This window comes from Mirounga angustirostris, unplaced genomic scaffold (genome assembly GCF_029215605.1).
Source record: "Mirounga angustirostris isolate CCGP_5_RB_7025 unplaced genomic scaffold, mMirAng1.0.hap1 SCAF_10, whole genome shotgun sequence".
Classification (NCBI taxonomy): Eukaryota; Metazoa; Chordata; class Mammalia; order Carnivora; family Phocidae; genus Mirounga; species Mirounga angustirostris.
Genome location: NW_026991718.1, coordinates 62,312,596 through 62,327,887, shown reverse-complemented (window position 1 = coordinate 62,327,887; position 15,292 = coordinate 62,312,596). Strand labels below are relative to the sequence as shown.

General features: G+C 35.3%; 1 protein-coding gene across 2 annotated transcripts in view; it reads right to left on the bottom strand.

Annotated features, from left to right (window-relative positions):
- FANCL (FA complementation group L) overlaps positions 1 to 15,292 on the bottom strand; it is an 89,707-nt gene that overhangs the window by 51,183 nt on the left and 23,232 nt on the right. The window contains exon 5 of one of the 2 annotated variants that reach the window (XM_045884953.3): positions 12,660 to 12,760. The exons of the other annotated variant lie outside the window; for it this stretch is intronic. Coding sequence (XP_045740909.1) covers positions 12,660 to 12,760 — 101 coding nt within the window. The remainder of the gene's footprint in view (positions 1 to 12,659; positions 12,761 to 15,292) is intronic. 2 annotated transcript variants of the gene reach the window in all.

Genomic DNA, 15,292 nt, shown 5'->3' with positions numbered 1-15,292 from the left:
AAAGAAGGCTCCAGGAGGAAGAAACTGGCCAAAAAAGAAAAGTATGTAGAATATAGAGACTAGAGGGTATGACCTATATACAAGACACAATTAAGAGAAAAAAAAAAAAGAAGAAACCAAAAAGGATGAAGGAATTTTAAATTAAGTTATAAACAATAAAGCTATGACGAAAACTGTAATTGCTCTACCATTAGCTTTTCAGTGAAAAGTATTTATGTAGTCATTAAAAATTTAACGGCTTACTAATTACAATTTTTAGAACCCAGCAATAGACAAAAGCTAAAAGACTTAATTATAGCTACAGAAACTAATGTAAATATATTTGACCACGGCAATTTAAAAAGTAGAGATGACAAAAATTGAGAGAAGGGAAAAGATATGAGGGAGGAAGATTAGGAACACTAAAATATATAATTGCTAATTTGAGAGTAAGAGATAACATCTTTAATTGAAGGGACATGATGAAGTTTATGAAATTTTAAAGCAAATAGAAGAAGAATAGTGAAGAAGGGAGAGAAAAGGTGGCATATGAGTCGAATCCGTTTTTATTATATTAGCTAATCAGTATGGAATTTCTAAAACTGATAAATCAAGTTACATTGAAAAAGGAGTATTATTTAGAAATATGGAAGTTGTAAACATGAACATTTCAGAGTGTTTGTCTAAGAGTCAGAGCAGGGATACAAATGGTGTGAAAAAAGACTGCTGCTCTTCATCGTTTGCCCTAAGTAGTTCACAATCATGATAAATAAACACACAGAAAGTGAGAAGGGGTGGCGAGAGAGAAGGAACAACTACATCACCACCTAATACTTTTCATACTTCACACTGCTGCTCAGCATCAAAATTATTAGAAATTATTGGACATCTATAAAATAAGATAGAAATAAAAGTTCTAGTCTTTCTTTACACAATCACACAAACAAAAAAATCACCATCTTCCCACAAAGTTTAAGACAGAGATAATACCTTAGAGATAAACAATGTCATGCACAAATAATGGCCTTGCAGTCAAAATGATCACAATGTTAATTTTGTTGAACTTTAAGAATTCAAATAAAGTAGCAAAAATATTTTAATTATAGGTTAATCTCAGCATAGTCATTTAAAATTAAACATTTTACCCATGCTGACTCCCTGTCTACTTTATAGGACAGGAAGAGGTGACAGGAAGAAACCTTATTGTATATATTAACACTTCGGTACATCTGACCTAGACTACAAAACATCCTCTGCTATCTATTCTTACCTCCTTCCTTTTGGTAATAGGATCCCTGCCTCCACAGCACCCCTAACTAAACCAAATTTTAGGGTACATTCCACTCAGCTAACAATCCTTCCAGGGTGTCAGGATATCACCACTAAATCTTGGTCAATGAACTGTAAGCAGTTTGGGTATGTGCATCTCTTGAATCATTTATAACAAACCTGTGCTTTCATCCCATACCCCTCTCATTTTCCCTACCTACAGACTAGAACTTAGGCCATTATGAGCTAGCAAAAACCATGCAGACAGGCACAATACTCTTAGAGCAGCTCTGACCAACAGAACCTTCTGCAATGATGGAGGTGGTTTCTACCTGCACTGTCCAGAACAGTAACCACAGTCACGTGTGGCTATGAAGAATTTAAAATACAGCCGGTATGGACACTGAATTTTTAATGTAATTTAAATATAAATACAGATGTCATTAGCCACATATGGCTAATAACTATGTACTTAACAATGCAGCCAGGGTAGATGGCTGAGAAACAAAAGAAACTTGGGTTCTTAGATGACCTTGTGGAACAGAGCTACCAACTCACTCTTGACCATCTCCCTACCTCTCAACTGTTAAATGAGAGATGAATAAAATTCTATCTTGTTTGGAACACTGAGAATTTAGGGTTCTCTTTGTTAATGGCAGCTTAGCTTGTACCCTTACTAATACAATGTATTTCTATCCACAATAGGAAAGAATATCTTGGTGTTTGGTCTATGGAAGAGATTATTAAAGGAGAGGAAAAAGTGATAAAATCTTACAAGTAATATCAAAATCAATTTTTCTGAAAAAAAGTATATTTCAAATGTTCTGCTTTATTGTAAAGTTGGGGAATCTCAATTTAGACAATATGGAATAAACAGTTTCGCTCATTTAAATAAAATATAAGTTCATATAAATAATAAATTTAGGAAAATCACTGAAAAGCTCAAATTTTTGAAAAGTTATGAAATCACATTTAAAATTTATACTTAGAAGTTTTGGTGTTATTACTTTGGCATATTCTAAAATTGACTAAGAAAATATAAAAACACAAATAAAAAATTTAAAGAATATATATTTTTGGCACTTTGTATTTATCATTTGCTGCATTTCTTTATAAGTTACTGCTTACAATAAAATGACACTACACTTGAGTTAAATTTTTAGAACATTTGAAAAAGGATACTAATACTTAAGCTTCATAGAGGTTTCTGCTGTTTTTGTTAAAAGCTGAATGGTATCAGTACAGAGAGACAAAACAAATTTGCTTTCTCTTGAAATAACAGTACTTATTTTGACCAACAGCTTAAGTTACAGAGCTTTTCTTTAAACATCTAGATGCATATATGTAGCAATAACATCAAAAGGCAGACTAAAGACCTTCATGGTTTTTTGTTTTTTAAATATTTTTTATTTATTTATTTGACAGAGAGAGACACAGCAAGAGAGGGAACACAAGTAGGGGGAGTAGGAGAGGGAGAAGCAGCCTTCCCGCTGAGCAGGGAGCCCGATGTGGAGCTCCATTCCAGGACCCTGAGATCATGGCCCTAGCCGAAGGTAGACGCCTAACGACTGAGCCACCCAGGCGCCCTAAGACCTTCATGTTTTAATAAAGCATCAATTCCATCTTAACCACCACCCTCAGGTTTAAGCAGTAACTACTTCAAAAAAACAATCTCCCTAATTGGCATCTTCTTGTATCTTCTGTACGTCAATCTATTCTGCCTTTCATGACTAAATTAATCTTCCTAAGTACTTTTTATTTTTTTAAATATTTATTTATTTTAGAGAAAGAGCGAGAACATGAGTGGGAGGGGCAAAGGGAGAGGGAGAGAGTCCCAGACTCCCTGCTGAGCACGGAGCCCAATGCCAATGCAGGGCTTGATCTCAAGACTCTGAGATCACAACCTAAGCCATAACCAAGAGTCGGGTGCTTAAATGACTGTGCCACCCAGGCACCCCAAACTTCCTAAGTACTTTTCAAATCATATCAACCCCTTGCTCAAAAATAGTCAGTGAGTCCCCATCACTTGCACATAGAGAATCCTTAGTCTAGGAGTCAAGACCTCTCAGTCTGGCCCTGATATTAATCCTCTTATGTGAGCAATTGATACTCCAAAGTCCAAAGATGAATTGCACATTTCCATCACTACAAACTTACGTCCACCACTGCCTCCTTTTTAAGGCTCTCTACATTCCTTCCAAGCTTATCCCAATACCCACCTCCTTTAGGAAGAACCTTCCTAAATCATCTGCAGCCCAAAAGGACTTCATCTTTCTAGGGGTGCCTGGGTGGCTCAGTTGGTTGAGCGTCCAACTCTTGGTTTCAGCTCAGGTCATGATCTTATGGGTCGTGAGATCGAGCCCCAGCAAGGGCTCGGGAGTCTGCTTGAGAGTCTCTGCCCTCTCTCTCTGCACTCCCCCCCCACACTTGCACATCCATGCACAACCGCACACGCTCTCTCTTAAATAAATCTTCAAAAGGACTTCACCTTCCACACTGTTCCTTTTCATGTAAATATTTGCTTCCTAATCAAATTAACTTTTTTTAATAAGGAATATGAAAGTTTTAAACTTCTATGCATTGTATCAGTGCTCTAGGTGTTATATAACCATGGAGAAGCTGCTATCAAGACTGGTTAATATTTATTGATTCATATGCAAGTTTTAAACAACTGAATGCAAACTGTTTAAATTACATACTATAAACATATTACCAATTTAGAAAAACATATTTTTTCACTATTAGATAATTTGCACTTATTCAGTGATTTGAATATATATGAGGAAAAAGCACTCTACGATAAAGGTAATTTAGGATGAAAACCATACTTATTAACATCTATGTTCTTATGCATTATGCAATGAAAATTATCATTACTGGTTATAATTAAATCATAACACTAATTAAGAGCTGTAAAACTCATATATAGTCTGACATTTTTAGGTGAACTAGTGGCTCAACTTTATACCTACTTTACACAAGGCATTATTTGAATCAAGTAACACGTGTTTCTTTTTAACCCTTAAGTATTATTAGTTTCATTTGAAAAATAAAGAAAATGTGACTCAGAGAGGTTACATTACCTGCCCAAGGTCACACAGCTGATAAATCAGAATTAAAGCTCTTGTCTAGTTACTGGAATTAATTTCCTCATAACAAGTATCTCCATTTCTCCCAATATGGTAAACAGATCTTTAAAATGCATTGAGCATTATAGAAAATATCACTATCAGTGGATTAATAAGCCTATTACCAAAATAAGATACTTAATTAAAAATCCAACTTCGTATGTATTTACAATCTTTCAAAAGCGAAACAAATTTACTAAAACTCAGCTCTTTCCCTAGACAAATTTAAAAGGCCAACTAGTTGAATTCTACTCACTCTAACCGATAAAGATGCTGCCTAAAAAAAGAATAAAACCATCAGATCACACTTCCCCTGTTAGAACTATTTAATCTCTGAATTACCTAGGGCCATGTGATTACTAAAATAAACATAAGGTATCTTATAACTAAGATGACTTTACATTTCTTCCAAATTGAGACACTTCGGAGACTGAAAGAGGCCAGGATAAAAGGCATATATTAGGATTATCCTAGGTAAAGTGGGATGTAGATCAACCTACTTATAACAAAAAGTATTCAGTGCTTTCAACTCCAGGACATTCTTAATGTCCTTAACGTCTTAATGTTTCTTAACAGAAAATCCTGTTAAACCCCAAGGACTCTAATTCTTATCCTTTTAATGAACCATTCTGCAAAACAACACAAGCAGAAGTGAACAGAAACCTATCAAGACAGCTTTTTGCATCACTTACATTTGAGAACTGTTTAACACCCAAAATCACCGACTGTCTTACTATCATCTTTTTACCCTCCAGACAACTAGCTGTTTTTAGTGTGTTTTTATACAAGTTGAAACAAGTACAGAAATTACAACAACAGCAATCAAACTTAAGGTCAGTTACTAATTCTCAGTGTCATTTCTATTAAAAAATGTATGTGAATAAAGGAAAAAAGATTTCAATCATATTCTAAATATTTCTATTTTTTTTTAGATTTTATTTGACAGAGAGAGAGAGAATCACAAGCGGGAGGGGGGAAAGGGAGAGGAAGAAGCAGGCTTCTGGCTGAGCAGGGAGCCCGATGTGGGGCTTCATCCCAGGACCCTGGGATCATGACCTGAGCCCAAGGCAGACGCTTACCTGACTGAGCCACCCAGGCGCCACTTCCTAATTTTTTATAATGCCTCATCCTATAGAACTGATTAGATATGTCAGTTATGTAATTTAAAAACACAGCAAGGTCTTGATTACCTTAAAAAAAGATTTTTCTTTCATTATCGGATTTTACCATTACACTAAAAAATCTCAAGATTATTTAGAGTATAAGGAAAATATAGATATACTGACATGGCCTACAAATCATCAAGATTCTGACAATCCATTCAAATCAATTTGTCATGCGTATTATTGTGTGTGTCATTTTAAGAGATATTTTAAATTAAGAAGCTGGCCAGCTGTTCAGGCAGGCCTCAAAAGGTAGCAATTCTAGTATGTGGATAGCATAATTCAAGTCTCAGTGTTAGCTCTGATGGTCTGAAACCCAATGCCAACAATACCAGACCTGATTTAAGAATTAAATCACAAAAATAAAATTGATAGAGTTTCTTACTCCAGAAAGCACTGAATAAATACTGAGAAAATCTTATTCTCTGGCTTCTGACAATCCACGCAAACAACTTCTCTTTTGCTAACACATTCCTCATTTGTAAAGACTATGAAACAAATGATTCAGTAACAGCAGCTATATTCTAGTTCAATCATGCATACTAGTCACTATAATTAAACTTTGATCTTTCACAAATCTTAAGCAACAGATTTCGAAACTATCTCTCAGGATGGGTTAATTTTGCATGTGGCCAATTTTATCCATGATGAGACAGTCACACACAGAGGGTGAAGCAAATAAAAACTATCTCCCAAGTATTTGAGGGAACTTTATTAAAGGCTCCATACCAGGCTACTGCAAAGCACAATTCCAGGTAGCATCATTCACAGAGAATGCGCAAGGACTGTTATGTAGCCAGTCTTGGCTACATACACATTTTATATATTAAGTTGAACATAAAAATATGTATCTTGAAATTTATTCTGAGAATTAAGTAGGAAGTATATAAAGTGGCTATATCAGTCAATGGCATACAACAGAAACTTCATAAATGGAAGTTCCTTTTTATAATAATCTTAGTCTAAGAAAGAGACAAGCATTCATATTGTGATCAGTGCTATGATGGAGGCATTCATAACCTTCCTTTTGGCTTCATCTATTATCCAAGCTAGACATCTGTTCCTTTTTCTCCCACATCAGAACAATACATATAATGCAAAGCAAAACTCAATACTTTCTATTTGTCCCTAAAAAACACTTATTCCATAAAGTATTTTAATACTTGCACTATTTCTCTTATACCTTTGTTGCTAATGGCTCTCAAAAAATCCTGTAATTATATTCTATAGTACTTATCACAATTAGAATTAAGTACTACTGTGATCATCTACTTAAATTCTGACTCTCCCACTAGATATAAGTTCCTTGAGGGACCTTAAGTCTTGCCTATGGATATCCACTGCCTTACATTATAGGTATTCAACAGTTAGTTGGGGAAAAAACAAATGATTCACAAATCTCATATTTGCATTCTCAATGCTTCAACTACTTCATAACTGGAGTTCTTCCAAATGTGTCACAACCACTTAGAAAAGGGCTTCCCCTTCCAAGTCCTTCCTACAATCCTAAGTATCCTCTAAACACTAAGATCTTAACGTTTAAGCATCTGAAAATAAGTCAACATGATTTTTCTCTATCACCTTAAATCCAAACAATGACCAGGTCCATGATGTCAGTGCCTCAAGACAAATCTTCATACTTCCAGCCAAACTACTATTAGTTCATCTCAATTCATTACTTGTCTTCTGTCTCCCCTCTTCTTGTTATGCTAAATTTTATTTAAAAGTTCCATCTTTCCCAAATCCTATTCAGGAATGGCACCTTATCAAATAATGCCTAATCACACGAATAACATTAACAGTCCTCGATACCACCACAATAGTACATTTAAAGTTATATGTAACAACCATTTCAGGCTAAAATGGAGTACCTTGCTACAGACCTACACTTCCACTGAGAACTACTAGAGTAGTCTGATGCAAGAGGGAAAAAAAAAGGTTGGAGGCATCAAAGAATTGCTAAGGCAACAAAGACCTAAAGAACCAAGGTCCTGAAAAAGGGGAACAGTGGAGAGATAAGCCAATACTGCAGCCATTTTTCCCTCAGCTTATTTACCAATTCTGGGCCTGGGGCAAGAGAAGAAGGATTTGGGCAAAGGGCACAGATGGAAAGCTGCTATTAAGGAGCAAACCAAAACAAACAAAAAAACCATACAGCAGCATTTCTGGAAATCTCTTGAGGTTAGAGAAACAAAAATAACAGACTTTTAAAGGGCCAGAATCTAGTGGAAAGGCAGGGCCAGGAACCTTGTCCTAATATTTGGGCAATTTTCCATCAAAACCTTTGATAAATCCTTGAACTGCAAGCGACAAGGATAAAAAAAAAAACCTAAGCAGAAAGCCAGTGAAAACCAAGGGGGGAATATTTAGATAGCCCATAATACTGAGGAGAAATTAATTAAAATTTAGAACCCACACCGGTAAAAGCCCCAGTAAATATCCCCAAGCTCTCAGTGGGAACCCTTGGAGGGCTACCCCTAAAAGTAAAGCAAAAAAGAGTCAGACGAAGCATTGTCAAAAATGGACCCCCTGGCTCCAACTGGGAGGTAAACTGGCCTTGTGAAGAGACACACATAAGAGTTTAGGATCTACCAAGGGAGAAATACCAGTGAACACACTCAGCTCTTGCTTAAAAGTTCTAAAGGGTTACAACTTAGGAAGAATTACATTGAGTCCTACAAAAACTATAGCCCAACCTGAACCAGTTCAGTCTTTAACAGGATTATAGCAACCTGCCCCTACTCTATTTCTCAGCAAAGGAAAAAGTAAACCCTTTGCACAAGAAAATATCATCATCTAGAACCTCTAAACTTTTTTATACACAATTTCTAACACTCAAAGATCATTAGGCATAGCACAGCAGCCTTAATGAACAAGGGCAAATACTGAAGAACAACCAGTTAAGAGACAGTGAGAAAATGTGTATTAACTAAAATATCTGGAAATTAAGTCAGTTTCCTCATTTCTCCCCTTTTGCCAGTTTTTCAGGGGTTTTTTTTGTTTTTTTGGGTTTTTTGTTTTGTTTTGTTTTTAAAGAAAGAGTAGTCACAGTCATTTTGTTGAGCACAGACCAAGAGAGTTCAGGTTTTACATTTTTACTTTGTTTTACAGTATTCAATTTTCTATTGATTCAATTGTGAAAATAAAGAAAAGCCCCTTACTTTTTACTATTAAAAAGTAGGGGCCCACATGAAAAGATGCTCAACATCACTCATCATTAGGGAAATACAAATCAAAACTACAATGAGGTATCACCTCACACTTGTCAGAAAGGCTAAAATCAACAACACAGGAAACAACAGGTGTTGGTGAGGATATAAAGAAAGGGGAACCCTCTTGCACTGCTGGTAGAATGCAAGCTGGTGCAGCCCCGCTGGAAAACAGTGTGGAGGTTCCTCAAAAAGTTAAAAATAGAACTACCCTATGATCCAGCAATTGCACTACTAAGTCTTTACCCAAAATACAAAAATACTAATTCAAAGGGATATACGCACTCCAATGTTTATATCAGCATTATCCACAAGAGCCAGATTATTGAAACAGTCCAAGTGTCCATCGACTGATGAATGGATGAGGAAGATGTGGTATATACATACAATGCAATATTCGGCCATAAAAAAGAATGAAATCTTGCCATTTGCAATGACATGGATGGAGCTAGAAAGTGAAATAAGAGAATCAGAGAAAGAAATACTATATGATTTCAAAAAAAAAAGAAATACTGTATGATTTCACTCATGTGGAATTTAAGAAACGAAACAAAACAAGCAAAGGGGGAAAAAAAAGGGAGGACAAACCAAGAAACAGACTCTTAACTATAGAGAACTGATGGTTACTGGAGGAGAAGGGGTGGAGGGAAGGGTTAAACAGGTGATGATATAAGGAGTACACTTGCTGTGATGAGCACACAGTGCTGTATGGAAGTGCTGAATCACTGTACTGTATACCTGAAACCAATATTACACTGTATGTTAACTGGAATTTATTTTTTTTAAAGATTTATTTGAAAGAGAGAAAGCAGGTGCACACGCGTGGGGGTTGGGGTGGCAGGAGAGAGGGAGAGACCGTCTTAAGTAGACTCTCTGTGCAGAGCGTGGACCTCAGAAAGGGGCTCCATCTCATGACCCTGAGATCACAACCTGAGCCAAAACCAGGAGTCAGACCCTCAACTGACTGCACCACCCAGGTGCCCCTTAACTAACTGGAATTTAAATAAAAAAGTAAAAAAAAAAAAAAAATAGTAGTAGACCCTGGTATTTACCAATGTGGATAAACACACACTAATACACACACACACGCGCACACACACACACACACACACACACACCCCGGACATAGATGTTTATAGCAGCTTTATTCATAACTGCCAAAACTCAGAAACTAACCAAGATGTCCTTTAGTAAGGGAATGAATAAACTGGTACATTCAGACAATGGAACTATATTCAGTACTAAAAACAAATGAGCTAATGAGCCATGAAAAGACTAAGAAGAAATTTAAACACATACTACTAAGTAAAAGAAGCCAATCTGAAAAGGCTACATAATGTATGATTCCAACTATATGACATTCTGGAAAATCCAACACTGTGGAGACAATAAAAATATCAGTGGCTGCCAGAGGCTAGGGGAGTGGAAGGGAAAGGAAGGAAGGGAGAGGGAAGGAGAAAGAAAGCCAATTTGGGGGGGGGGGGAAGTACTGGGAATGCCAAGATATGGCAACAGATATGACTGAAAACCACAAGAAAGAAAATTAAAAACAGACTCCAGGGGATCTAGATTATGGGAATTAGTAGAAAATATTTTTAAACAATTATAAAAGAAAATACGGGAAAAGGCAGAGAATTAAAAAAAAAAAAACTGAAATCAAGTGTAGTTATACTAATATCTAACAAAGTAGACATTAAGGCAAGAAGTATTACCAGTGATTAAAAGAAACATTTAAGGATAAAAGGAAAAATCCACAGAAGATACAGCAATTATAAATCTGTACACACTCCAAAATTAAAACTGGAACTGCCATTTGATCCAGCAATTCCACTTCTGGGTATATATCCAAAGAAAACAAAATCAAAATGTTGAAGAGGTATCTGCAACCCCAAATTCACTGTAGCAATATTTACCATAGCCAAGACATGGAAACAACCTAAGTATCCACTAACAGATGAATGGAGAAAGAAAACTTAGTGTGTGTGTGTGTGTATACACACACACATATACATATATACATACACACACCCACCAAATATACAATGAGATACTATTCAGCCATAAAAAAGGACATCCTGCTATTACGACAATATGGATGGACCTTGAGAGCATTACACCTCATAAAACAAGTCCGAGAAAAACACTATATGATCTCTCATTTATATGTCGAGTTTAAGAAAAAAAAAGTGAACTCATAGATACAGAGAACATACTGGTGTTGCCAGAGGCAGAGGTGAAATGAATGAAGGTGGTCAAAAGGTACAAACTTCCACTTATGTAATGTACAGCATGGTGACTATAATTAATAATACTGTAATATATATTTGGAAGTTGCTGAAAGAGTAAATCTTTAAAGCTCTCATCACTAGAAAAACAATGTGTTAAGTATGTGTGATGATGGAGGTTAGCTAGCCTAACTGTTGTGATTTCATAATATATACATATATCACTACGTTATACACCTAAAACTAGTATTATATGTTGATTATATATCAAAAAAATATTAAAAGAAATTATTTAGTGAGGAAGAAAAAAGATTCCAGACAGAAAGACAGAAATGCAGGAAGGAATAAAGAACACTGGGAGAGGGGAACCCGGGTGGCTCAGTCAGTTAAGCATCTGCCTTGGGCTCAGGTCATGATCCCAGGGTCCTGGGATCAGGAGCCCCACATCAGGCTCCCTGCTCAGTGGGGAGTCTACTTCTCCCCCTCCCTCTGCTCCTCCTCTCTCAAGTAAATAAAAATCTTTTAAAAAAATTAAAAAATAAAAAAAATACCGGGCGCCTGGGTGGCTCAGACGGTTAAGCATTGCCGTCGGCTCAGATCATGATCTCCAGTTCCTGGGAAGGAAGCCCGCGTCAAGTGGGGCTCCCAGCTCAGCAGGGAGTCTGCTTCTCCCTCTACCTCTGCCTCTCCACCTGCTTGTGTTCTCTCTCACTCTCAAATGAATAAAAATCTTTTTAAAAAATAAAAATAAAATAAAAAAATAAGAACACTGGGAGAAATACACAAATTACATACAAATTATACATACATACTGCATAATATATAAATATATAATTGTGTGTATATATATATAAATATATACATATACATTGACTTTAAAAACAATGTTTGCCAATTTTAAATATAGAATTAAAATGCATGATAACAATAACACAACAGGTAGAGAAGTGAATACATTGAGTTTTAGATCCTCCCATTATAAGAAAATTGGTAAAAGTAAAAATGTGTATTTTGCTATACATATGTTGAAATCTCCAAGGTAATTCTAAAAGAGTAATAAAAGAATGCATAACTTAATTCTTGATTAATCCAAATAAAGGCAAATGAAAGCAGATAAAGAGAAAAAAACACAAAATGCATAAGACAAACAGAAAACATATAGCAAGATGTCAGTGAAAATGGCAATCAGAAGTTCCTAAAAGTCTCCATTCTATAACAGTCACAAGAACAATGACCCAAAAAACATCCGGGAAAAAAAAAGCAATTATGTGAGGTGATAGATATGTTAATGAGTTTATGTGACTCCTTCCACAATGTACATGTAAATCAAATCACCACATTGTACATGTTAAAAATATTACAATCTTATTTGTCAATTATACCTCAATAAAACTAAAATAACGTTCATGTTCAGTAAAATTATGGTAAAATCTTACTTCATACATAAAAATGTTCCTTTTCAAAATTTTATTATTTTACTTTGTAGATCAGTTTGTTAATGATGATATCTCTTTAATTCATAACCACAATAAGGATCAGGTATCAATTATAATCAAGTAAGTTCTAATTATAATGAAACGCTGACTAAAAACAGGTAAAAAATAAATTGCTAAAACTGCAAATAAACTGCAATGTGTAAAAAGAAAAAAAAAAAGACATTTCTGAAACATTTTAAAATAGACATACTTATCCCAACCAAGAGTTCCTATCTCTTCAATGAGGCTTGCGTAGAACTGGGGAGGAGGAGGTGGTGCATACAACTCTTGTTTATTCTTTAAAGCAACCTCCTGTTTAAAAGAAAAAAACTGAATCTGCTGTGGATTGCTAGACAGTAAATTGTTACTATCTGATTACAAAACAACTTCATAATCTCCTTTGTGCCTCACTAAAGTGTCCAGTATTCTTATAGAAATTCCAGCTGAATCATTCCCCTTCTCATACAAAGACAGGAAAAAGTTAAAAGACAGCATTGAAGATTATGTGAAAATGTCAATTTTCACATTTAAAAACTTCAGATTTTAATATTTTCCTAGACTATTATGCCTATCAGAGATGACAAGAGTTTAAAAATACCCTCAAGGCATCACTATTTTTCTATTCCTGTGGCTATAACTTTGATATAAAGAAACATGCACCTTTAAGAAAAGCCTGAACTCTTTAAGTACATTGTTTAGACAGATATATTTGTATACAGTTATGAATCACACCCTTACAAACAAAAATCCTTTATTACCACAGTAAATAATCACCTGCTACTTTCTTTCACTGACTTACATTCTTTATTACTCCCAGGCCAGGTTAAGTGTTTTTCCATCTATGCGGAATCATCATCTTCAAGATGGTTTATGTATCCCAATCCCCCCCCCCAAAAAAACTAACTTTTTTTTTTCTTGCAAGCAATACAAACATTACTAGAATTGCTGAGGCTGAATATTAGCAATTACTTCAAAGGTGCTAACCTAGACAAAAATCTTATTTGGAAAGTAAAAATAAATGTATCTGCAAATTACACAGATGTTCATATGATCTAAAAAATAAGAAATAAAAAAGTCAGATACAGTAAATAAAACCAGATGAGAACAAGTATAAAAATTATGTTTCTGTTAACTACAACCCTAATAAAAGGTATAATTCTTTTTTAAGTATATATTTAATCTATTAGTCCTTACCCTTTGTTTTTAAACAAGGATAGGATACTATTAAATTGAGATAATACTAGAAAGATTTTACAAAACAGTATTTCAAAATCAGGACTATTAACTGAAACTACTTTCTAAATCTGCTTTAGGATAAAAACAACAACAAAATTGTGAAAGCAAGTTTGTAAAACCCAAAATGTCAGTTTGGATTTAATTAGAAGGTAAGCTCCTAGAAGACAGGAGTATACTGCTTTTTTAATAAACTAAATACCTAATGTTATCTATAAAGTGCCTGATAGTCCATACAAAATTTTTACTATTAAGATTATCCTGGGGCGCCTGGGTGGTTCAGTTGGTTAAGCGACTGCCTTCAGCTCAGGTCATGATCCTGGAATCCTGTGATCGAGTCCCACATCGGGCTCCCTGCCCGCTTCTGCTTCTCCCTCTGCTTCTCCCTCTGACCCTCCCCCCTCTCATGTGTTCTCTCTCAAATAAATAAATAAAATCTTAAAAAAAAAAAAAGATTATCCTGTTACTAAAAAAAAAACAAGTCCGTATAGTTCCTATACTTACATATAAAACAGCTTCAGCAATTCTTTTGAAATTTTTTTTAATCCAGAAATATTAAATACTGCTATCCACATACATGGATGGTAAATTTGAATAAAAATGTATTTTTTTTTTAAAGATTTTATTTATTTATTCATGAGAGACAGAGAGAGAGAGTGAGAGAGAGAGGCAGAGGGAGAAGCAGGCTCCCAAGGAGCAGGGAGCCCGATGCGGGACTCAATCCCAGGACCCTGGGATCATGACCTGAGCCGAAGGCAGACGCTTAACCATCTGAGCCACCCAGGCGCCCTAAAAATGTATTTTAATCCAAGGTTTAGGACATTCATAAACTCTACCTTCTACCTTAGGTCAGACAAGTTACTCCTATTCCAGAACCATAATAGGAAAAAGGGCAAAGGCAGAGAATCAAAGCATTCTTTGTGGAGAAGAGGCAAGGTACATATTAGAAAGATCACAGGCTTTACAAAGGTTTTAAATCCTAACTTTACCATTTCCTAGTTTTAAGGCCTTAGCTACACAGCCACTAAGCCCTAAAATAGAAAAAAAAAAAAAAAAAAAACCTAACCACATCAGAGTTCTTTTAACAGGTAATTGTGGGGCACCTGGGTGGCTCAGTTTGTTAAGCATCTGACTCTTGATTTCAGCTAAGGTCATGATCTCAGGGTTCTGGGATCAAGCCTCAAATCAGACTCTGCACTCAGCTCAGAATCTGCTTGGATTCTCTCTCTCCCTCTCCCTGCTTGCATGCACGTGTGCTCTCTCTCAAATAAGTCTTTAAAAATAAATAAAATACAGGTAATTGTTCATTTATTAAATATATACTGAACTCCTACTATATGCCTAGTTATTACTAGGAAACTCGGTCAATAACTACTGATTTCATTTGGACATCATCCTTAATACTGTCATTGGTGATTACATTATAGGAAACCCTGTTACTGACAACACAGCCCAACAAATAAAAAAAGTAAGAATTTTATTAGTTTAGGTATACTGTTCATAAATGTGCAATAGTTATCACCAATTCTGTCAATTTCTTTAGAAAGCTAAAATATAGCATGTCATTTTATTCAGAAATGCAGCAACAAATGTACTAAATACTGTTAGAGA